The following is a 24,381-nucleotide window of genomic DNA, read 5'->3' on the forward strand; positions in this document are numbered from 1 at the left end:
CACAGCTCCTTTCCGGTGTATGCAACTGCAGTGTTCTCGAGTTCCTGGTTGACATTGTAAGACACTTTTTAAAAATTATTATTGTATTTCTTTTTTTACTATGTGGTCATTGGTAAAGTCATTCAAATGTAGATGGGACCCGGTTAACTTCACCGAGGAAGCCACCGGGATTAATGTTTGCGTTCAAGACTTCCCAACTTTATCGTGTTCAGAGCGCGAAACCAGATTTAATTGACCGAGAAAGATAAACCATACTTATCCAAACGCTTTATGCATGCAGATGGTCTAAAAGTGGAGGCACAGAAAACAAATATGTGATTTTGGCAATCTTTAAAGGAAGGATAATTAATTTGGTGAAGTCATACTGCTTAACTTGATTCAGACGGTGAACACAGTCTAGAACTTTCGTGGTTACGGACTCCGCGTTGTCGGAATGAAATGTATTTACACACCTCCGCCTCTTAAAATAGGACTGCATAGACAGGTCATTAGTTTTGGTTATAGGTTGTGTACCGCGGGCAACAGAAAGAGACGACAGCTGCTGGTGTAAGATATTCGAAATTGTATAGGAATAGAATAGGCTGCTGTTGTCTAAAGTTCATAATCATAGGTACAAGCGAGCAGTGAAACGAATGGCGGGGAGATCGTGAAAGTTTGAGGCTTGTTTTTGTTGCTTTGACAGTTTGCGAAATGTACTGACAGCGTGGTTCAAGGTCGACGTGTAGGCAGGCGGCTGTGGGTTGCAACTGTAAACACTCACAGCTCTGTGCTAAAAGAGCCAACATGTTGAACAAAACATCCACATTATAATATTAAAGCGCACTGAGGCAAAGCAAAAATCGAGGCTCTACGCTGCAAACTAGTGAGAGCAGATAACTGAATTAGGCTAAACAGCCTAGTATAATAATATTTAATATATAAGTGGGCCAAAAGTGAAGCCAGCTCTTGAAAACCCAATTCTGACTTGGAAAAACCTATTTTGAATGTCACTGCCAGCAAATGCAATTATACAGAACGTAATTCTAAGATTAGATATCAAACCGTTATCTACACTATGATCAAAAAGTTTAGAATACATTTAGTTAAGGCTGCAGCGAAGAATCTTTTCTGCTTTATTCCAACAGAATATTGAAGATCATTCTGTGGACATCAGGGGATTTTCTAGCCCCTCCGTCTACTATGTCCTCCAGAGGCAAAGGTGAGGAGTGTCTGGTGTGTGGGGGTGACCTGCACGGCAACCAACGGCGATGGCTCTTTGGGCGTCAGAACAAGAAAGATGGTCAGCCTCAGATCCCATCAGACTCGCTGGGCAGGGGAAGTCTCTCCAAGTCTTCTCAAAGCAGCCCCTGGGGTGAGGTGTGTGTGTGTGCGCACTTCTCTGCGTGTGTGTGTGTGTGCGCACTTCTCTGCGTGTGTGTACGTGTGTCTGTTCTAATGTTTTCTTTTCCCACTTTGCAGGTAGCACCATGTCTCTTGGCTCCATGGTCTCTCTCTCATCCCTTTCCTCACCTTCTAAAGCAATGGACCTTCTCTCTGTGCTGACACACATACTAGGCCAGTCCGTACCACGGGGCAGTGGGCGGGGGGAGTTCTTGTGTGGCAAATGTGTTTCAGTTCTAGAGCGGGTTTTCAAGTTTGACTCTGTCATTTCCAGGGTGAGGGTCTTATCCTCTGAGAGGCTTCAGAAGTTGACCCAGGAGAGGGACAAGGTCAGGCAGTGGGTACGCAGCGCTTACCGCCAGCGATGCCCTCAGGATTTCCGGATGAGGAGCAGCACCAGTGAGGAGGATGGGGAGGGAATGGGAAACCGAGAGGGTTACATTGAAATGTTGAAGGAGAACATGGCCCTGTCAGAGTATGAGTGCTGGTCTGAGAAATGGGACGCGTGTCCATACTTCAGGAGAACGGGGAAACGATGCACGATGGGGAAAAATTGTGAGGGATGTGATTCTCTGAGGGTGTCCGACTCCGCCTATGAGTCAGTTTGTGGGGTTCCCCGCCGCCTACCCTTCCAACCCTTTTCCCCCTTGGCTCTATCGCGGGATAAGTCGCAGAGCATGCCTCTTCATTGGTCGAGAGTGCCGTCGCTATGCTCTAGCCCAGCGTCATTGACTGGATCCGCTCTCTCCTTACGAGCATCCTCTCGCACTGAGTCCATCCAATCGCTGGACTCGCTGGGTTGCCGTGATCCATTTGATTTTCCAGATGATTTGTCACTCCTGGTCCTCAGAGAGTTGAAAGGTATTGAAGGAAAGCCTGTCAGTTCACCTTCGGGGAGTAAGATTCCCGTTTTGGGTAAGAGGGAAGGGCGATATTCAGGAGAGGTGGGTGAGACATCCTCCCCTGAGGTAACAAGGGTGCTGAATTTTGGAGAGTGGGAGAATGGAGGAGAGGAAGTGGATGGAGAGACAAATGACGTTCTGACTGAATTGAGGGACGAGTTTATTCCACTACACAGAGAAGTGAGTTTTTCTTATATTCTATCAAAATCCAGCATGCCAAATAATGATAGGAAGTGATTATAAGTAGGGCTAGGATTTTTTTCTGACGACAACACTTTGGATTCCCATAGCCTATAAATGGGCCCTTTCCCTGGTCAGGAAAATATCTCTGCCCTAAATGAGGATTTTCCGACTGGTTGCCTTGCCTGTGGTCTGTGGATCACTCCGTCTATCACGGAGTGTAAATATTTACTTAGTGGTCTGTAATATGCCATCTAGTATCTAATGTCTGGAGCCAGTGCAAAAGTCCAACTGAATATTCTCTTACTTATAAATACAGGAGTAGGACTTCAACAGAATTAAGTGACAACTTATGTCTTTCACAAAATGCCGTTTTATTATTTCATTTCAGAGTAATACAGGCCGAGTGCACCTTGCAGTCAGACAGTTGAGAGGACAGCTTGATCAAGCCATGACACGCATCAAGACCCTAGAAACTGAGCTTAAACACGGGACCAAAACCAAACCAGAAGCTAATGTCAGTGGACCAGAGGATTGGCTTAAGGTAAGCACTGAGCAGTTTATTGATTTGACATTGATTCCCCCTGAGTTTAGACATTTTCAGCTGGATTCCTAGACACAAATGAAGCCTACTCATGGACTAAAAAGCATTCTCAATGGAGATTCTCCAATGAAAGCATTTATATATATTTTTTATACTAGGACTAGGCTGTGTCTGGGAAACCGGTCTATAGTATTTATAGTAACTCAATTGAGAAAGAAAACAGTATAAATTGGTGAGCGGAATTGAAGGGTCATGATAATTTGGTTGCGCGCACACACACAAGTACAACTGAGGTTGACACTCCCTGTCATGGTAATTGACTGTTGACATTTTATACAAGATAAACAGGTATAGGCCTCGTCAGCTGGTGCACAGCAATATAATGGCCTGAACATAGTGTCCCTAACATGCTTCCTCTTCATGTACTTGCGTGCGTACGCACGTCTACAGAATCACTTGGATAGCAATGTCTTTAAGCCACGTTTGTGTTGACTAAGCACAAATAAAGCATTATGCAAGGAATGATGGGTGTGTTAGAGTTTGGTTTGGTTTCTGGACTGGGGGGGTGGTGTCTCCTTAATGCAGGTGCACTCATATAACCACGCACACACACATCTCCCTGGAATCTTCCCCAACTAGTGGAGTTTGCCCTGCAGCTCAGGATGGCTTTTCATAAAGAGATCATTAACATGCTACTCAGCTGCTGAGTGGCATCTCTTGTCCTTACCTCTTTCCAGTAGACTCAAGTTATCCAACCATGCATCTATGCATCTAGCATGTCTAGGCCTCACCCCCAGCTGTTAAGGCATCTTACCTAAACTGATTCTCATTTCATGAGATTTGCGTCTGAGATTCCGGTCTAGCTTGAGTTCCAGTTTTTGGGATATTTTAGCAAGCCCTATTAGCAAGTTCAGTCTGGGAATGGGAGCTGTAAATCCACGAAGAGCTTTGCCGATTAAGAGCACCACAGAAAGCTCTACACAAGGAAATATTTTAATTTGCCTGGAATCTGGCATTAGCTCTACCCAATCCTAGAAAAATTCAAATATGTCAATCATTGGGATTATTTGTGTGCTCTGTGTGAGGTTTCACAGTATATCAAGCTTTTGTGGTGGGGAGCTTTTACACTTGGCACTTGCGGGGCAAATTTATAGGCTTATACTATATGTTCTAAATTTATTACAATAATGCAAACTGATTGCCTGCATTCTATGAAAGCATCAACTGTATTATAGTGGTATATATCACCCACAAGACACTGGCTTCAAAATGGACAGGTCTGCTGCTCTAGCCTGGTCCCAGATATGTTTGTGCTGTCTTTGCAATGCCTGTGGTCATTGTCATCAGTTTGAAAGAAAACACACACTGATCTAGTACCAGGCTAGTCTGCTCTTCTATCGCTGCAACAATGCCAACCCCGTGTTTACTTAACATCCTTCATCTAAGTCCTGTGTATGTTGTGATTATGGCTTTTTCAGTTTCCGCAGAAGGACGGGGGAAACTTGCTACTGCAGAGTTTGGGGCATTCGTTGCTCAGCAGAGATAGAGTTATCCGGGTGAGTGATTCATACTGATTCTATGAGGGGAGACAATGCAGTCATGCCTAAAACACAGGGATCCACTTCACTCACGAATGAGACAGTGGCTGAGCTAGTGGAATGTTACCATCACAACATAGACACCCCAAGCTCTTAAACTCCCAGACATAACTTAAGATGTAGTGATTTTAGCAGATAGGAATCCATTTTCATCACAAAACCCAAACAAAACGTCTAACTCTATTGAAGTTTGTATGGGTGAGCAAACTTCCTCAGCTTAACATATACTGACTGTTAGCCAAATGGATAAATCAAATCGGTTTAATATACAGTACCAGTCAAAAGTTTGAACACACCTACTCATTCCAGGGTTTTTAGTTAGTTTTACTATTTTCTACATTGTTAAATAGTAGTGAAGACATCAAAACTATGAAGTAACACATATGGAATCATGTAGTAACCAAAAAAAGTGTAGCCATCCTTTGCCTTGATGACAGCTTCATGGTGTCAGTACACTTCAGTACACTCTTGGAATCCTCTCAACCAGCTTTATGGTGTAGTCACCTGGAATGCATTTAAATTAATAGGTGTGCCTTGTTAAATTTCAAGAACTTTAAGTTTCTTCAAGTGCAGTCACAAAAACCATCAAGCGTTATGATGAAACTGGCTCTCATGAGGACCGCCACAGGAAAGGAAGACCCAGAGTTACCTCTGCTGCAGAGGATAAATTCATTAGAATTACCACCCTCAGAAATAGGAAATTAGCTGCACCTCAGATTGCAGTCCAAATTAATGCTTCAGAGTTCGAGTAAGACACATCTCAACATCAACTGTTCAGAGGGGACTGTGTAAATCAGGCCTTCATGGTCGAATTGCTGCAAAGAAACCAATACTAATGGACATTAATAATACAAAGACTTGCCTGGGCCAAGAAACACGGGCAATTGATATTTGACTGGTGCAAATCTGTCCTTTGGACTGATGAGTCCATATTTGAGAATTTTGGTTCCAACCGCTGTGTCGTTGTGAGCTGCAATTGTCATACTTGAGTAAAAGTATAGATACCTTAATAGAAAGTTACTCGTGAATGTTACCCAGTAAAATTGTACTAGAGTTAAAGCCAAAAAATATTTGGTTTTAAATATACAGTTTAAGTCGAATTTTACATAGACCTCAGCCAAATACATTTAAACTCCTTTTTTCCCCTCACAATTCCTGACATTTAATCCTAGAAAAAAAATCCTTGTCTTAAGCCATTTTGCAACAACTTTGGAGGTATGCTTTGGGTCATTGTCCATTTGGAAGACCCATTTGCGACCAAGCGTTAACTTTCTGACTGATGTTTTGAGATGTTGCTTGAATATATCCACATAAATTTCCTCATGATGGAATCTATTTTGTGAAGTGCACCAGTCGCTCATGCAGCAAAGCATTCCCACAACATGATGCTGCACCCCGTGCTTCACGGTTGGGATGAGATTCTACAGCTTGCAAGCCTCCCCCTTTTTCCTCCAAACAGAACGATGGTCATTATGGCCAAACAGTTCTATTTTTTATTTCATCAGACCAGAGAACCAGAGGATTCTCCAAAAAGTACCATCTTTGTCCCCATGTGCAGTTGCAAACCGTAGTCTGGCTTTTTTATGGCTGTTTTGGAGCAGTGGCTTCTTCCTTGCTGAGCGGCCTTTCAGGTTATGTCGATATAGGACTTGTTTTACTATGGATATAGATACTTTTGTACCTGTTTCCTCCAGCTTCTTCACAAGGTCATTTGCTGTTGTTCTGGGATTGATTTGCACTTTTTGCACCAAAGTATGTTCATCTCTAGGAGACAGAATGTGTCTCCTTCCTGAGCGGTATACGGCTACGTGGTTCCATGGTGTTTATACTTGCTTACTATTGTTTGTACAGATGAACGTGGTACCTTCAGGCATTTGGAAATTGCTCCCAAGGATGAACGACTTGTGGAGGTGTACAATTTTTTTCTGAGGTCTTGGCTGATTTTTGATTTTCCCATGATGTCAAGCAAAGAGTCACTGAGTTTGAAGGTAGGCCTTGAAATACATCCACAGGTACACCTCCAATTGACTCAAATGATGTCAATTAGCCTATCAGAGGCTTCTAAAGCCATGACATAATTTTCTGGAACTTTCCAAGCTGTTTAAAGACACAGTCAACTTAGTGTATGTAAACTTCTGACCCACTGGAATTGTGATACAGTGAAATAATCTCTCTGTAAACAATTGTTGGAAAAATGACTTGTGTCATGCACAAAGTAGATGTCCTAACCGACTTGCCAAAACTATAGTTTGTTAACGAGAAATGTGTGGAGTGGTTGAAAAACGAGTTTTAATGACTCCAACCTAAGTGTATTTAAACTTCTGACTTCAACTGTACTTAAGTTTCAAAAAGTATGTTATTGCTAAAATATACTAAAGTATCAAAAGTAAAAGTATAAATAATTTAAAATTCCTTATAGTAAGCAAATTTACAGATAGCCAGGGGCACACTCCCAACACTCAGACTTTTACAAAATATGCATTTGTGTTTAGTCAGTCCACTAGACCATAGGCAGTAAGGATGGCCACATTTTATCTTGATAAGTGCATGAATTCACAATTTCCTATCCTGCTAAGCATTGAAATTTAACGAGCACTTTGGGTTGTTAGGGAAAATATATGGCGTAAAAAGTAACATTTTCTTTAGGAATGTAGTGAAGTAAAATTGTCAAGAACATCAATAAAGTACAGATACCCCAATTTCAAGTAGTACTTGAAATAATTTTTTACTTAAGTTTTTACACCACTGTGTGTGGTTCCCACTGTGAAGTATGGAGGAGGTGGTGTGGGGGAGCTTTGCTGGTGACACTGTCTGTGATTTATTTAGAATTCAAGGCACTCTTAACCAGCATGGCTACCACAGCATTCTGCAGCAATACTCCATCCCATCTGGTTTGTGCTTAGTGGGACAATAATTTTGTTTTTCAACGGGACAATGAGCCAAAACACCTCCAGGCTGTGTAAGAGGTATTTGACCAAGAAGGAGAGTGATGGAGTGCTGCATCCACAATCACCTGACTTAAACCCAATTCAGGTGGTTAGGGATGAGTTGGCCCACAGAGTGAAGGAGAAGGAAAAGCAACCAACAAGTTCTCAGCATATGTACTAAACTTCAAGACTTTTGGAAAATAATTCCAGGTGGCTACCTCATGAAGCTGGTTGAGTGTGCAACGTTGTCATCAAGGCAAAGGGTGGCTACTTTGAAGAACCTCAAATATAAAATGTATTTTGATTTGTGTAACACTTTTTTGGTTACTACATGATTCCATATGTTATTTCATAGTTTTGATGTCTTCACTATTACTCTACAATGTAGAACATGGTCAAAATAAACAAAAACCCTTGAATGAGTAGGTGTGTTCAAACGTTTTGACCGGCTCTGTGTATTTTTGTCACATTTATTGGCCGTGTATACAGTTTAGCACATGTTATAGCGGGTGCAATTACATGCTTATATTACTAGCTCCTAACAATGCAGTAAAATGTCAAGCAGGTACACAAATAATCCATAAAAAATAAAATAATAACAATAATCAAGAAATCCAATTATCAACCCAAATTGATAATTTGTGGCAAACCCTTAACTATCACTGTCGCAATATTTATCATTGAGACATTTGTTTAAATGCAGTTTTTGTATTCTGGTGTAATTGATGTCATTTAAATGTATTTTCTTTCCTTACCACATCAAGTCCTTTTCTGATGCCATCTCTGGGACAAGCCATGTGTTATTCCATGATCAGACGTTAATTTCCTGTCTTCCTGTCTGTCTCAGGAGTGCATGTGTCTGATCAGGAAGATGTGTGTTGAGGTGGGGACAGGGACAGACGTGGCTGACAGACTAACACAGGCCCTCACTGACAATCTGAAACAAACTCTCTCCGACAATAAGGTGAGGGCTAAGATCGATCCCATTTGAATAGGCTGGTTTACAATCAAATCTTTTAACTCCAAATAAACTTGTGTAGACTGTCAAAGCATGGACAATAAAATGTGTGAATATTTCCTTTTTAAATATGACATTACTTAAGTGATAATGCCAGAGAAGCTGGCGTTTGGAGGATATTGGTATGGGTGTTGTTGGGCCCGAGACTACGTTTGTTCTGTATCTAGACGCGACCCAGTCCTTCGTTCTAAATGTTCCATTGCCATACTGGCTGGCAACGTTCTTATCCCTTGCTTGCTAGCTAGCCAACTACGGCTAACTTAGTCGCGTTAAAAAGTGCAGCCAGAATAACAGCAAAGTATTTGCATTTGTTTCTGCTGTTTTCTAGTGACATTTATTTTGATACATACAAAACAATGAGCTTATGAGGTGCGATTTCGCTTGGCATAGAAAATGTGCACACTTGTCAGGAGCTAGCCAACAACACAGCAAAATGTTAGTCTAAAAGAAATCTGAGAATGTCTAGACACTTTTAATTGTGGAAATCAAGTTCATAAATTGCTTGACTGGGCTGATGACAGTGGATTGCGCAGTCAGATGGAACAGAGTAAATAGGCATTTTAACGTCATAGATTTAGCCGGTGGCAACTTGTGGAATAGACACCGGCTGGAATCCGGTTTTATCCAATCAGCATTCAGGATTAGACCCACCTGTTGTATAGTATGGGATATAGAACATTTCTGTACAAGGTTATTTTGCTGATGTCTTGTGTTCTACCACTTCATTAGCTAGCCCTGGAGGCTCTGCTCTCTGAGGTGAGTGAGAGGGAGAAGAGGATGGAGAGCGAGCTGGAGGCACTGAAGAAGGCTGGGAGAGACCGGGAGAAAGACCTCTCCACACTCAACGCTGTGCTCCAATGTAACCAGGACATCATCAATGTGAGTCTAATGTTGAAAGCACACACGTGCAATTGCTGTGCTACCAGTGTACGGCAGCTGCTGTAGAACACACACACCCTCACGCTCTTTCACTTAGATGTATTAACTCAAATTCATTAACAAAGTTAACATTGTGCTGGATACACTATAGTCATTCAGTCAAAGGTGTTACTAGTCGTTTCTCCCTGTTTTTCTTCTAACCCCCAGGAACTGAGAGTGGAGCTGGTTGGGAAGGAGCGAGTGCAGCGGGAGGTGCAGAAGGAGAGGGAAGTGTGGAGACAGCGGGACCAGGCCCTCACAGCAGTCCTACAGGAGAAAGAGTCACTTCTCCTCTGCCTGAAGGAGGCACTAGAGAGCTCTCAGAAAGACATGCAGGTGAGGGGATCACCTCAACCTACAGTGTCTCTATAGGTTGAATTAAATTAGGTGTGCTGTGGGACTCCTACTCTGAGACGCTTTGCGAATACAGACCCAGATGTCTTGAAAGATGGTGTTTTGATTGATTTGATTATCTATTCGTTTGACCATTCCTGATCTAAATAGAATTGATTCCAGATATATCTCTTTTTAGTGTGCCCACAATTGTTTGTATCAGGTTCAGTAACCAGTGCTGCATGCACTGACCTCTGTTATTCAAGTTAAAGGTGCTACATGTTCATTCTCACCCATGTGGAAGCAAGGTGAATTACGACAACTCTTTTTATTTTATTTTTTAAAACAACTCTTTTCCACTCCCACGCCCTTCATTTCCCTGCAATACGGTGGAGAGGTTAGTGCTATCCGACATCCAAGGATCCCGGGTAGCATGGACCATGATGGAGGCTATTTTACGTTCAGTTTCGTCCACCAACTTCAAGCAGTCAGAGATATTTCACTGCGATTTAGATGGTACAATGATTCCCTACACTATTCAGTGCATGTTTTCTCACATAAACTGAAATAGTTTTAAGGGTGTAGATTTTATGCAACTAGGAAATGACAGGGCGATTTCTACGTTTGCCGTTGTTCCTTGTGCTTGAGTAGGAGATGACCACGCCTTTTATTGATACCGATGTTAGAGAGGAGGGGTGCAGTTTCTAGAGCTGGGCAATATGGATAAAAATCCATATCACGATATGTTAAAAAATTGTTTTTTTGTAAATGTGATAAATCGGCAATAAATATTTTGGCGGAGTAGGTACTAGAGCTGGGCAATATGGACAAAGTCACATTGAGATGAATAACTATTTAGCTTGATAACAATAAATAGATTACAATGCAATGTTCCCTCTAAGCTGCGCGTGTGTGCAGCCACACAGAGACACAAGAGATTGAACTTCACCGAGTTCTCCCCTTTAGTTTGCACTATATAGATCAACGCTTTTTTTCTGTGATCGAATCAACATATCAGCCCCTTTTCAATGCAACAAATGAAAACAAATCGGACTTTGCAAAATTGAGTCTGATTTCGTTGTAGACAGAGTGCAACAGAGTAGAATTCTATTAGAGGGTGTAGCCCATCAGCGGTCTTGAGCTTTTCAGTTCAGATCAGACTGCAGAGCCCTGCATCTGCACATTTGTTGATATTCTTTGCTAGTTAGCAAGTTATTAGCCCAGTTCTAGATAAGTATAGGTCAGCAATGGGGAGTTAGTGCTTCCTACAAGAACACAAAACATGTAGGCTACATTTCAAGCTGTCTTGGTAAAAAAGATTTAATCTAAAGGGGTGTTGTTTTTTGAGACGGGCTTGAATATGCAAATAAGCCAATAGAGGGGTAGCCTACATGGTCTAATTCTCTGCGTGGTAATAATAATACATTTTATTTTCTAAAGTGGTTTCTTGCATCATACAACACAATAAAATGCAATTTACAGTCATTTATTTGGCCCATGTTACAGACCCGGTAAAAAAAAAATCATTAATTAATGTCAAGCCCTTCATAATGTTTTAGAAGTCTTATGCAATGTAGGCTTGCATTGAACACCACATAAAGGCTACTGTAGTCTATATCATTGAAATCATAAGCTATTTCCATGTGAAAATGTTATGGGATTCATACTGTTTTGTTAATAGGCCAACATTATGCTGAAATAGCCACAATAGCCTATTGGCTACTGTCTAACACTGTAAGGGTACAGCCTGTGTTCACTGTAGACGCGCGCCAGAAGTTGCACGAAGTTCAAGTTACCGTGCCCCAAAAAATTAGAGGGAATGTTGCTACAACAATAAAACAGTTTTAATGGACAGTTACTTTGCATTAGCGTCAGGACTCTTGACACATTTTGACAGTGCCATGTAAGTCAACTGAGTAGAATGGTAGACTAATATTTCAAAAGTAAGCTATTTATCTAACATATCCAGGGAATGCATGATTGATAAATTGATGTGAAATCCATCAAAATAGGATCCAGAATTATCAGATTTATTTTTGGCTCTTTGTGCATCTACAGTACCAGTCAAAAGTTTGGACACACTTACTCAATCCAGGATTTCATTTTTTTACTATTTTCTACATTGCAGAATAATAGTGAAGACATCAAAACTATGACATAACACATATGGAATCATGTAGTACCCAAATAAGTGTTAAACAAATCACAATATATTGTATATTCTGCAAGGTAGTCACCCTTTTCCTTGACTGCTTTGCACACTCTTGGTATTCTCTCAACCAGCTTTACCTGGAATGCTTTTCCAACAGTCTTGAAGGAGTTCCCACTGCTTTTCCTTCACTCTGCGGTCCAACTCATCCCTAACCATCTCAATTGGGTTGAGGTCCGGTGATTGTGGAGGCCAGATCATCTGATGCAACACTCCATCACTCTCCTTGGTCAAATAGCCCTTTCACAGCCTGAAGGTGTGTTTGGTCATTGTCCTGTTGAAAAACAAATGATAGTCCCATTAAACGTGAACCAGATGTGATGGCGTATCACTGCAGAATGCTGTGGTAGCCATGCTGGTAAAATGTTCCCTGGATTCCAAATAAATCACTGTCAGTGTCACCAGCAAACACCCCCACACCATTACACCACCATGCTTCATGGTGGGAACCACACACATGTGGAGATCATCCGTTCACCTTCTCTGCATCTCACAAAGACACGGTGGTTGGAACCAAAAAATCTCCCATTTGGACTCGTCAGACCAAAGGACATATTTCCACCAGTCTAATGTCCATTGCTCGTTTCTTGGACCAAGCAAGTTATTGGTGTCCTTTAGTAGTGGTTTCTTTGTAGCAATTCAACCATGAAGGCCTGATTTCAAGTAGTCTCCTCTGAACATTTGATGTTGAGATGTCTGTTACTTGAACTCTGTGAAGCATTAATTTAGGCTGCATTTCTGAGGCTGGTAACTCTAATGAACGTATCCTCTGCAGCAGAGGTAACTCTGGGTCTTCATAAGAGCCAGTTTCATCATACCACTTTATGGTTTTTGCGACTGTACTTGAAGAAACTTTAAAAGTTCTTGAAATGTTCCACAATGACTGACCTTCATGTCTTAAAGTAATGATGGACTGTAGTTTCTCTTTGCTTATTTGAGTTGTTCTTGACATAATATGGACTTGGTCTTTTGCCAAATAGGGCTATCTTCTGTATACCACCCCTATGTTGTCACAACACACCTGATTGGCTCAAATGCATTAAGAAGGAAAGAAATCCCACAAATGATATTTTAACAGGGCACACCTGTTAATTGAAAAGCATTCCAGGTGACTTGCTCATGGAGCTGTTTGAGAGAATGCCAAGCGTGTGCAAACATGTCATCAAGGCAAAGGGTGGCTACTTTGAAGAATCTTGATTTGTTTCACTTTTTTGGTTACTACATGATTATTCAACAATGTAGAAATAGTAAAAATAAAGAAAAAACATTGTAGGTATGTCAACTTTTGACTGGTAATGTATATCTATCTATATCTCACGGTCAACTGCATTTATTTTCATCAACTTAACATGTGTAAATATTTGTATAAACATAAGATTCAACAACTGAGACAAACTGAACAAGTTCCACAGACATGTGACTGACATGTTGCCTGGTTGTAACACTCATTCCTTTGACGATAAACGCAAATCCGAACATCACCCCTGGTGAGACAACCGCGACTCGTCAGTGAAGAACACTTTTTGCCAGTCCTGTCTGGTCCAGTGACGGTGGGTTTGTGCCCATACGCAAAGTTGTTGATGTCTGGTGAGGACCTGCCTTACAACAGGCCTACGAGCCCTCAGTCCAGCCTCTCCCAGCCTATTGCAGACAGTCTGAGCACTGATGGAGGGGTTGTGCGTTCCTGGTGTAACTTTGGCAGTTATTGTTGCCATCCTTTACCTGTCCCGCAGGTGTGATGTTTGGATGTACCGATCCTGTGCAGGTGTTGTTACACGTGGTCTGCCACTGTGAGGACGATCAGCTGCCCGTCCTGTCTCCCTGTAGCGCTGTCTTAGGCGTCTCACAGTACAGACATTGCAATTTATTGCCCTGGCCATAACTGCAGTCCTCATGCCTCCTTGCAGCATGCCTAAGGCACGTTCACGCAGGTGAGCAGGGACCCTGGGCATCTTTCGTTTGGTGCTTTTCAGAGTCAGTAGAAAGGTCTCTTTAGTGTCCTAAGTTTTCATAACTGTGACCTTAATTGCCTACCGTCTGTAAGCTCTTAGTGTCTTAACGACCGTTCCACAGGTGCATGTTCATTAATTGTTTATGGTTCTTTGAACAAGCATGGGAAAAAGTGTTTAAACTGTTTACAATGAAGATCTGTGAAGTTATTTGGATTTTTACAAATTATTAAGACCGGGTCCTGAAAAAGGGACGTTTATTTTTTGGCCGAGTTATATATTTTTTGCCAACATATTGGCCTATAGGCTATATTATTCACTACCTGTTGAAGTCGGAACTCAAAACACTTAGCTAGACTGCTAACTCTAAATATGATATTGTTGCTATATAGCCATGTGGGCTAATTGATGGGCCTCTGCTATTTTATGTATACTCAACAAAAATATAAATGCAGCAATTTCAAAGATTAATAAATTCATTAGGCTTAATCTATGGATTTCACATGACTGGGAATACAAATGCCTTTTTAAAAAAGGTAGGGGCGTGGATCAGAAAAGGTCTGTATCTAGTGTGACCACCATTTACCTCATGCAGTGACATCTCCTATGCATAGAGCTGACCAGGCTGTTTATTGTGGCCTGTGGAATGTTGTCCCACTCCTCTTCAATGGCTGTGCGAAGTTGCTGGATATTGGCGGGAACTGGAACACGCTGTTGTACATGTTAATCCAGAGCATCCCAAACATGCTCAATGGGTGACATGTCTAGTGAGTACACAGGCCATTGAAGAAATTAGACATTTGCTGCTTCCAGGAATTGTGTACAGATCCTTGTGACCTGAGCCCGGGCGGTATCATGTTGAAATATGTGGTGATGGCGGCAGATAAATGGCACGACAATGGCCCTCAGGATCTCATCACAATATCTCTGTGCATTCAATTTGCCATCGATAAAATGCAGTTGTGTTTATTGTCCATAGCTTATTCCTGCCCATACCATAACCCCACCGCCACCATGGGGCACTGTGTTCACAATGTTGACATTAGCAAACCGCTCGCCAACACGTCGCCAAACAGGTGCTGTGCGGTTGTGAGGCCAGTTGGACGTACTGCAAAATCCCCTAAAACGATAGAGGCGGCTTATGGTAGAGAAATTAATATTAAATTCTCTGGCAACAGTTCTGGTGTAGTCAGCATGCCAGTTGCACACTCCCTCAACTTGAGACATCTGTGGCATTGTGTTGTGACAACTGCACATTTTAGTGTGGCCTTTAATTGTCTCCAATTAAAGGCCCCATTTTTGTTCATTGTACAACAAGATCTCAGTTTTACCAATTTTGACATCAGATTCTGACGTTTATCCACGTTTCTCCAAATGTCAAAGTTGCTCCAAATGTGAAATTTCTGTATTGTTCCATTTGTCCTTGCACAATGTGGGGAGAGTTAGTGAGCGGCTCACTCACACAGCAGCAGACTGCGAAACAGGGACAGGCAGATACTTTTAAAGTGGGAATCAACATAATATATAGGCTTTTACTGTTAACCAAATAATAGTTTTAGAACAATCTACAGGAATGTTGTATAGCAAAATCATAGAGAATTAGCGACGTACGCTTTTGTTGTCAAATAGGTCTGCATTTTAGGATGCGATTTTTGTATTGGCCCAAAATATTGTGAAACACTATCATTCCACTACTACTGCAGCTATTATATGGACTTTTTTTGAAATTACAATGCAAAAATTCTACATGTAGCTCTTTCCCCCCAGGCACTGTCTGACTCTGTGATTAGCCAAGGGGTGTCAGGAGGCGGGGCTGAGGGGGCTCTGGCCTCTCAGCTGAAGGAGAAGGAGAGCCTAGTGATAGCCTGGTTACAGGACAGAGAGGAGCACAGCGCCGCCATGTGCCGGGAGTTCTCCAAGCTCACCACCGCCCTGCAGGACTATCAGGGTATAGTGCAGGTGAGTACAAACGAGGATGGGAGAGTGGATGCTTTCACCAATCCCTGTCTTTCATATCAGTGAAGGGGAAGCCATGTAAGAATAGTAAGAGGCTCCCTCTATATACTGAGATGTGCTGTGTCTTCCATTGTCTTTTACACAATTCAGGTCATCTTCAGTGAGGTATCTAAAATACCAAGCCTATAATATAGTTTGTTCATTTGAACCTATACCTTTCCTCTCTTCCCATCTTTTCCCTGCCTTCTCAAGGAGCAACAGCAGAATCATAGTCAGACGGTGTCTTCGCTGTCAAAGCAACTCAACGACACACTCAACGACCTGAGGGAGAGCGGGAAGGAGAACAAGGAGGCACAGCGAGCCTGGCGGAGTGAAATGGATGACAAAGAGAGGGAGGAGAGGAAATTGAGGGAGAGCCTGGAGAAGAGAGACAAACTCATTGAGGTATGTCTATACATGAGCGAGGTATGCCCATACATGACTTTAGAAAAGCACTAAAGGTCGGACCAAATTAACTGACAATTTTGATTTGTAAACTTGTTTTATTTAGCAAGTTCTCCTGGATTCCGAAGAACGGGATCATCTACTCAAAGAACTTCAACAGAACCTGCTGAACAAATTTGAACCCATGATTGCTGTCAAACACACATTATGAAAGAGACAAACAAGATAGTGAAAGAGCAAAAAACATAGAACCATGAAGGTACAATGCACATTTTATATAGATGAGTTGCATGAACCAACATTTTCTACAAAGGTAGTTTACTACTAATCACAATTGTATGTAGGCCCATTGAAAAGGTTGTGTTTTGCACTAGTTGCATCTTGCCTTGGCAGGCAAGCCTTGGTTTTTCTGTTAAAACAATTTATGGCCTTTACAAAACTCTTGACTGGATATTTGTCAATAGTGATGTTATTACTCCGTTTTGGCATCATTCATATTTGTATATTCATATTGATGAAGTATGCTAGTAGTTAATGTCTGACATGGACCAAAGTATATTTTGAAATATTTTGCTTAAATGGTAGTACTCTGTCAATGAAATGTATCAATACAGACAGTTCAAATAATTTCATTTCCCGAGAGTTCTATTTATGCTTATTCAAAATACACTTTGGTCCATGTCAGACATTTATTAACTAGTAGAATGGGACATGGGGAAATGTATGATGAGATTTGTTAATGTGTCCTTCAGGGCATAGTGCTATCAGAAGGGGGATTATTATTGTGTTGAATCTGGACAGTTTGATGTCGCAGTTTCCCAAGAGCTTTCTTTATTGGTGTCATACTGTAAGTTCTGTGATTGTATTTTTTTCCCCCTGTGTCTTTTTGTCGGAATGGGCTATTTCTGTTCACACTGCCAATTTCTTTACAAATTAGCTACATCATTCTGCTTGGTATTGTGATTGTCATAAAGGGGTTTACATTTTTTACCCCAAAATATTTTGGTACTTTTTGGCAGGTTTAATTTTACTACAGAATGATTTGATACATTTATTTTTGGGAAAAGGTTTAATTTTATGTCTGCCATGTTTTAATTTTTTTAAGTCTTTGTGAGATTGAGAAATACAACTCTACATGATCGAAATGATTGAATCTAGTCTGTTTTCATTGCATGTACTTTGCTGCTTATGTCATGGATGATCAAAGGGACTTTCATGACCCGCGGGTGTCTCTTTTGCTCTGTACTTCACACTTGGAATATGATCCCCAGTAAACGGTCATGGCTAGAAGGGATCCAGCATTTGTCAGAAAGTACTTTTTGTAGGCGGTTTAGGAGAACTTACGCAGCAGGTTAGGATAATTAACGTGGCAGTTAGTGTTAGCAATAAATATTTTGGGGGGCGTAAGTTTGACAAAAGCTGGATCCCATCTCAACATGACCTCAGTCAACCCCACAACTGACTGAACTCTTGTCCAATCACAAGCAGGACCATGGTTTCTGGTTACCTGGGAACTGTTGTTTTGGAGATAATATTTCAACACTAGTTTTTGACCCTCGGAGGTTGAGGTGAACTTGTTCATTTAGTAACCTAATCTAAAGAGACCTGGTAATTAATAAATACAAAAGAAACGTCCCTTTTTCAGGACCCTGTCTTTCAAAGATAATTCATTAAAATCCAAATAACTTCACAGATCTTCATTTTAAACGGTTTAAACAGTTTCCCATGCTTGTTCAATGAACTATAAACAATTAATGAACATGCACCTGTGGAACGGTCGTTAAGACACTAACAGCTTACAGACGGTAGGCAATTAAAGTCACAGTTATGAAAACTTATGACATTAAATAGGCCTACTGACTCTGAAAAACACCAAAAGAAAGATGCCCAGGGATCCTGCTCATCTGCGTGAACATGCCTTAGGCATGCTGCAAGGGAGGCATGAGAATGCAGATGTGGCCAGGGCAATACATTGCAATGTCTGTACTGAGATGCCTAAGACAGTGCTACAGGACGGACAGCTGATCGTCCTCACAGTGGCAGACCATGTGTAACAACACCTGCACAGGATCGGTACATCTGAACATCACACCTGTGGGACAGGTACAGGATGGCAACAATAACTGCCAGAGTTACACCAGGAACGCACAATCCCTCCATCAGTGCTCAGACTGTCTGCAATAGGCTGGGAGAGGCTGGACTGAGGGCTTGTAAGCCTGTTGTAAAGCAGGTCCTCACCAGACATCACCGGCAACAACGTCGCCTATGGGCACAAACCCACCGTCGCTGGACCAGACAGGACTGGCAAAAAGTGTTCTTCACTGACGAGTCGCGGTTGTCTCACCAGGGGTGATGGTCGGATTTGCGTTTATCGTCGAAGGAACGAGTGTTACAACAAGGCCTGTACTCTGGAGTGGGATCAATTTGGAGGTGGAGGGTCCGTCATGGTCTGGGGCGGTGTGTCGCAGCATTATCGGACTGAGCTTGTCATTGCAGGCAATCTCAATGCTGTACGTTACAGGGAAGACATCCTACTCCCTCATGTGGTACCCTTCCTGCAGGCTCATCCTGACATGACCCTCCAGCATGACAATGCCACCAGCCATACTGCTCGTTCTGTGCATAATTTCCTGCAAGACAGGAATGTTAGTGCTCTGCCATGGCCAGCGAAGAGCACGGATCTCAATCCCATTGAGCACGTCTGGGACCTGTTGGATCGGAGGGTGAGGGCTAGGGCCATTCCCCCCAGAAATGTCTGGGAACTCGCAGGTGGCTTGGTGGAAGAGTGGGGTAACATCTCACAGCAAGAACTGGCAAATATGGTGCAGTCCATGAGGAGGAGATGCACTGCAGTGCTTAATGCAGCTGGTGGCCACCCCAGATACTGACTGTTACTTTTGATTTTGATCCCCCCCTCCCCCTTTGTTCAGGGACACATTATTCCAACTATGTTAGTCACATGTCTGTGGAACTTGTTCAGTTTGTCTCAGTTGTTAAATCTTATGTTTTATACAAATATTTAATGAAAGCAGTTGACAGTGAGAGGACTTTATTTTTTTTGCTGAGTTTAAATGTAAAAAAAAGAGCCTTAAGTAAATAAATGTCTGTTCAGTCAGTTCCCCTCTTCTCTGTGGCGATAGGACCGCAGTCTGGTGAGATGATATGGTGCACTCTATGCGACGAGCAGAACACTTGGTGTGGCAAACCGACGCAGGACGGTCAGGGTCTGTCAGACGTGCGCGCAGCAGTAGCGCCGCTGAGGTTACCCCCGAGGCGCACAGACACAATTGAAGTGGTGGTGCTCATGATGCTTTGTGTAAGAATAAACTCAGATCTCAAAACCACAGGGAAAATTGTGAGAGTTTAATATTTTAAAGTTATGATGAATTAAATTAATAGTGAAGGAATGTGCACTGTTCAATCTTGTTGGCTATACAGTTAAAGTTGGAAGTTTACATACACTTAGGTTGGAGTCATTGAAACTCGTTTTTCAACCTCTCCACACATTTCTTGTTAACAAACTATAGTTTTGGCAAGTCGGTTTGGACATCTACTTTGTGCATGACAAGTAATTTTCCAACAATTGTTTACAGACAGATTATTTCACTGTATCACAATTCCAGTGGGTCAGAAGCTTACAAAAACGAAGTTGACTGTGCCTTTAAACAGCTTGGAAAATTCCAGAACATTATGCCACAGCTTTAGAAGCTTCTGATAGGCTAATTGACATAATTTGAGTCAATTGGAGGTGTACCTGTGGATGTATTTCAAGGCCTACCTTCAAACACAGTGCTTCTTTGCTTGACATCATGGGGAAATCAGCCAAGACCTCAGAAAAAAAAATTGCAGACCTCCACAAGTCTGGTTCATCCTTGGGAGCAATTTCCAAACTCCTGAAGGTACCACGTTCATCTGTACAAACAATAGTACGCAAATATAAACACCATGGGACCACGCAGCCGTCATAGCGCTCAGGAAGGAGACGGGTTCGGTCTCCTAGAGATGAACGTACTTTGGTGTGAAAAGTGCAAATCAATCCCAGACCAACAGTAAATGACTTTGTGAAGATGCTGGAGGAAACAGGTACAAAAGTTTCTATATCCACAGTAAAACGAGTCCTATTTCGACTTAACCTGAAAGGCCGCTCAGCAAGGAAGAAGCCACTGCTCCAAAACCGCCATAAAAAAGCCAGACTATGGTCTGAAACTGCACATGGGGACAAAGATTGTACTTTTTGGAGAAATGTCCTCTGTTCTGATGTAAAAAAAAAACTAGAACTGTTTGGCCATTGTTCTGTGTGGAGGAAAAAGGGGGAGCTTACAAGCTGAAGAACACCATCCCAACTGTGAAGCACGGGGGTGGCAGCATCATGTTGTGGGGGTGCTTTGCTGCAGTAGGGACTGGTGTACTTCACAAAATAGATGGCATCATGCAGAAGGAAAATTATGTGCATATATTGAAGCAACATCTCAAGACATCAGTCAGGAAGTTAAAGCTTGGTCACAAATGGGTCTTCCAAATGGGCAATGACACCAAGCATACTTCCAAAGTTGTGGCAAAATGGCTTAAGGACAACAAAGTCAAGGTATTGGAGTGGCCATCATAAAGCCCTGACATCAATCCTATAGAAAATTTGTGGGCAGAACTGAAAAAGCATGTGCGAGCAAGGAGGCCTTCAAACCTGACTCTGTTACACCAGCTCTGTCAGGAGGAATGGGCCAAAATTCACCCAACTTATTGTAGGAAAGCTTGTGGAAGGCTACCTGAAATGTTTGACCCAAGTTAAACCATTTAAAGGCAATGCTACCAAATACTAATTGAGTGTATGTAAACTTCTGACCCACTGGGAATGTGATGAAAGAAATAAAAGCTGAAATAAATCATTCTCTCTACTATTATTCTGACATTTCACATTCTTAAAATAAAGTGGTGATCCTAACTGACCTAAGACAGGGAATTTTTACTAGGATTAAATGTCAGGAATTGTGAAAAACTGAGTTGAAATGTATTTGGCTAAGGTGTATGTAAACTTCCGACTTCAACTGTAAATGCTTTAGCCTAAATAAAATGTATATTGGCGGTATTTGCTGTTTTGCAAAATAATGCAATAACATAAATGAAATTTAGTTACAACAATGTATATCTGTAGACTTGAATGTCATTCTCTCGCATGTCATGTTTAGTTCCCATATTCTACCACCACCACATTTGTGGTCCCGTTTCCCCCTCCTTGCTTCCGAGAGCAGTGTGCAGAGGCCAGTGTTGGGGTAGCAGGGGAGTACATGCGAAGTGGAGGGCGAGATACAAGCTAGCCAGGTGGCACAGGAATGCATTCAACTGGAAAGGGAGAGGGGGCTCTTGGAGAGGATGCTGAGGAGCCTGAGGTATGAAATGCTGATCAACAAGAAGAGTGTGGAGGGAGGACAATAATACCAGCTACTACTGAGACTGTGAGTTCAGTGTGTGTTTGCGTGTGTCACAACTGAATTTCTATTGAGTTCATTTCATATTTCCACCTGACCCCAAGTTATTCTGCCCAGTATTGCTTTGTTGGACTACATTAGGCCTATGTATTCTAATCTACTGTATGGCTATGAGGAAAAAGCACTTCAGATGATTGTTTTGTTTCCAGGGCAGAGACGGAGCAGACCATTTGCTGGAGTGTGAAAAGAGAGAACTCACTGAGCTGAAACAGGAGATGGAGAGCACTCCGAGGAGCACACTACGGGTGATGACATCTAACTGCTAGAGGCCGGGTTACTGTAAAAGATTACGACAAATGCTAATGTACTTTATAAAATAAATGTGATTGGGTGCTTTCTCTCTTTTTATGGTTTTCAATGGATACAGGTGCCTAGAGTTATGCTAATGCCTATTCAAGAAAGTTGTCAAGATGTCCCTTGATTTGCTATTGATATACATGTAAAAAAATAAAATAATTAAAAAAGCCCTTATTTCTCTCTCTCTTGCCATGTATAGACCCTAAGTCAGTGCAGTAGGCAGCTGTTGGACTGTGCCAGTGAGAGAGCGTGTGTTCTGGAGCTTCTACCTCTCTCACTCTCCCTCTCTCTGCAGGGAGACAGGGAACTCCCTCCCAAGGCCTCATACAACTACCAGAGCCTATTGGCCCCTTCACTCCAGGTGTTATGTCAATAGCCTACTGTACTAATGTAACACAGTTTACGGCACTGCATTGACGTCACCTTGTCCCATATAGTGCCAATTGTGGTTACACTTTGTTTTGTCAGTGATTCACCTAGTTTTTGTCTTAAACACGACATGGTGACAGTGTAGTTACATAATAGCCATTCATTTATTTATTTGGGATTTATTTAAACCAGCAGCTGTAGGCTTTTTAGTCCCACAAATTGCCCATTTCTACTATACACTCTTAGCGGATACTAGGCAAATATCAGCTGAAACAGGTCTGTAAAATTAAAGAATTACCCACATCTTTCCCTTCTCTCAGAATGTAAGTAGATTCTGGAGTCTACCACTCTGGCTGTGAACCAATCACAGCTGCTACGAGAGAACATCAGGCAGATGATTGGCAATGCCATCACAAGGCAAAAAGCTGCCCACGGTACTGTCAGTGAAGCTCTGGTGAAGAACATAGCTGAGACAGTCACTCTGAAGGTGCAGCATGGGACATACGATAGTATTTAACATTTAAAAGTCAAAATAGTAAAACTCTCATTCTCTCACACAGCAAAATCTCACAATTACGTCCGCAGCCTCCAGGCTGGCCATTTTCCGCAAACCGAGGCAGCTGAACTGCATTCATCACAGCCATGACAGAGCACTGGTCAGTATGTGAGTGGAACCATCTGTAGGCTTTGTCATGGATAAGAGTGTGCATTGGAGATGGTGTCTGTATCTGTGCTTATTTGGTCAAGAAAGAGCCACTAATGTTGGTGTAATAATGTTGTAGTGGGTGACTTCACTACTCCACCCCTAACTTCTTATGTTATGTGTTTTCCAGGGCCCTGAGTACAGCGGGATATGCTTTCCAGAGAGAAACTGAACAGGCCTATAGTAAACGTTTACCACAGACACCCTGGGACCCAGTTACCTGAGGCTGCTCATCTCATACAGGTAACCAATGGTCTTCCTCTAAAACCGAACATGATTGACACTCTTTCTCTTATATTATGTACTTGGCCATTTTACTGTAGTAGACTCAAATTTCTGTGCAAGTCTTCCATTGACATCAATGCATGATTTATGCAATTGTCGAGTTAAGTGCTTGTTCTCATGTTAGAATTCAGCCCTCTGAGTCCTGTGTTTTTCTCTCAGGGTAGTTCTGTGTTGAGACGCTGCCTGCTGTCCTCTAAAGAGGAGCTCTTCAGGCTACAGGGCACATGTCTGGAGCGGGTGGACAACCTGCACAGCAAGAGGGCCGCAGAGCAGGTGGACTCTGCCGTGGTCAGGCTGCGGCGGCAGCTGGTCGAAAGACGAGCAATGCCCACTTTCCTCCAACAGGGGTTGTACTAAACTCATTATGTAGTGCATGACTCAATTCATCTTTCTTCATTGTTTCCTCTCTCCTTGGTTCCTTCTCAAAAATGCATTGGAGGAGAAGAAAGATAAAAGGTTCCTCCCCTCTGATCTTCTCCTCCAATGCATTTTGAGAAGTAGATGAGAGGAATCAAGGAAAGAGAAGAGCCCCTATCTATAGTTGTATACAAACGGTATGTGTGTGTTTTATCCTGGATATGAAGTGAAAGAGGGACCAATGTGCTGAAAAGGGACCATTTAAACAAGATGATTAGGAAGGTATGTTTAACCTAGTCATGTGTGGCATCCCAACTCTCAATTAACCACATTTCTGCATTACACCATTAACGTGTACTTGAAATAAACATAAACAGTATTTCTCTGCAAACTCAGACCCATTGCTTATTGTATGGGAGTTCCTTAGAGCATAAATGTGCATGGGTTTCATTCGCCTGTACTTGATCTCCTTGTCATACTGCCATTTTGTACAGGTTGGCATCTATAATATATATTGAATATGTTCAGC

General features: G+C 42.1%; 1 protein-coding gene and 1 pseudogene across 3 annotated transcripts; both read left to right on the plus strand.

Moving 5' to 3' along the window:
• LOC139366032 (putative leucine-rich repeat-containing protein DDB_G0290503) lies at positions 1-22,079 on the plus strand. 3 transcript variants are annotated; one of them, XR_011626717.1, is made up of 12 exons: positions 1-56; positions 1,125-1,351; positions 1,459-2,462; positions 2,854-3,006; positions 4,485-4,562; positions 8,379-8,495; positions 9,279-9,428; positions 9,636-9,803; positions 15,726-15,917; positions 16,167-16,358; positions 21,605-21,808; positions 21,991-22,079. XR_011626717.1 is itself a non-coding variant. In XM_071103115.1 (11 exons), exons 2-11 carry the CDS (start codon positions 1,180-1,182, stop codon positions 16,567-16,569), a joined length of 2,331 nt encoding a protein of 776 aa, XP_070959216.1. In that variant the 5' UTR covers positions 1-56; positions 1,125-1,179; the 3' UTR covers positions 16,570-17,503. The 3 variants fall into 3 exon arrangements, 2 of the variants coding, with proteins under 2 accessions (XP_070959216.1, XP_070959224.1); XM_071103115.1 differs by lacking the exons at positions 21,605-21,808; positions 21,991-22,079 and adding an exon at positions 16,465-17,503; XM_071103123.1 differs by lacking the exons at positions 1-56; positions 21,605-21,808; positions 21,991-22,079 and adding exons at positions 400-862; positions 16,465-17,503.
• LOC139377105 (tektin-like protein 1) lies at positions 21,686-24,381 on the plus strand (annotated as a pseudogene).

Source organism: Oncorhynchus clarkii, chromosome 2 (assembly GCF_045791955.1).
Source record: "Oncorhynchus clarkii lewisi isolate Uvic-CL-2024 chromosome 2, UVic_Ocla_1.0, whole genome shotgun sequence".
Classification (NCBI taxonomy): Eukaryota; Metazoa; Chordata; class Actinopteri; order Salmoniformes; family Salmonidae; genus Oncorhynchus; species Oncorhynchus clarkii.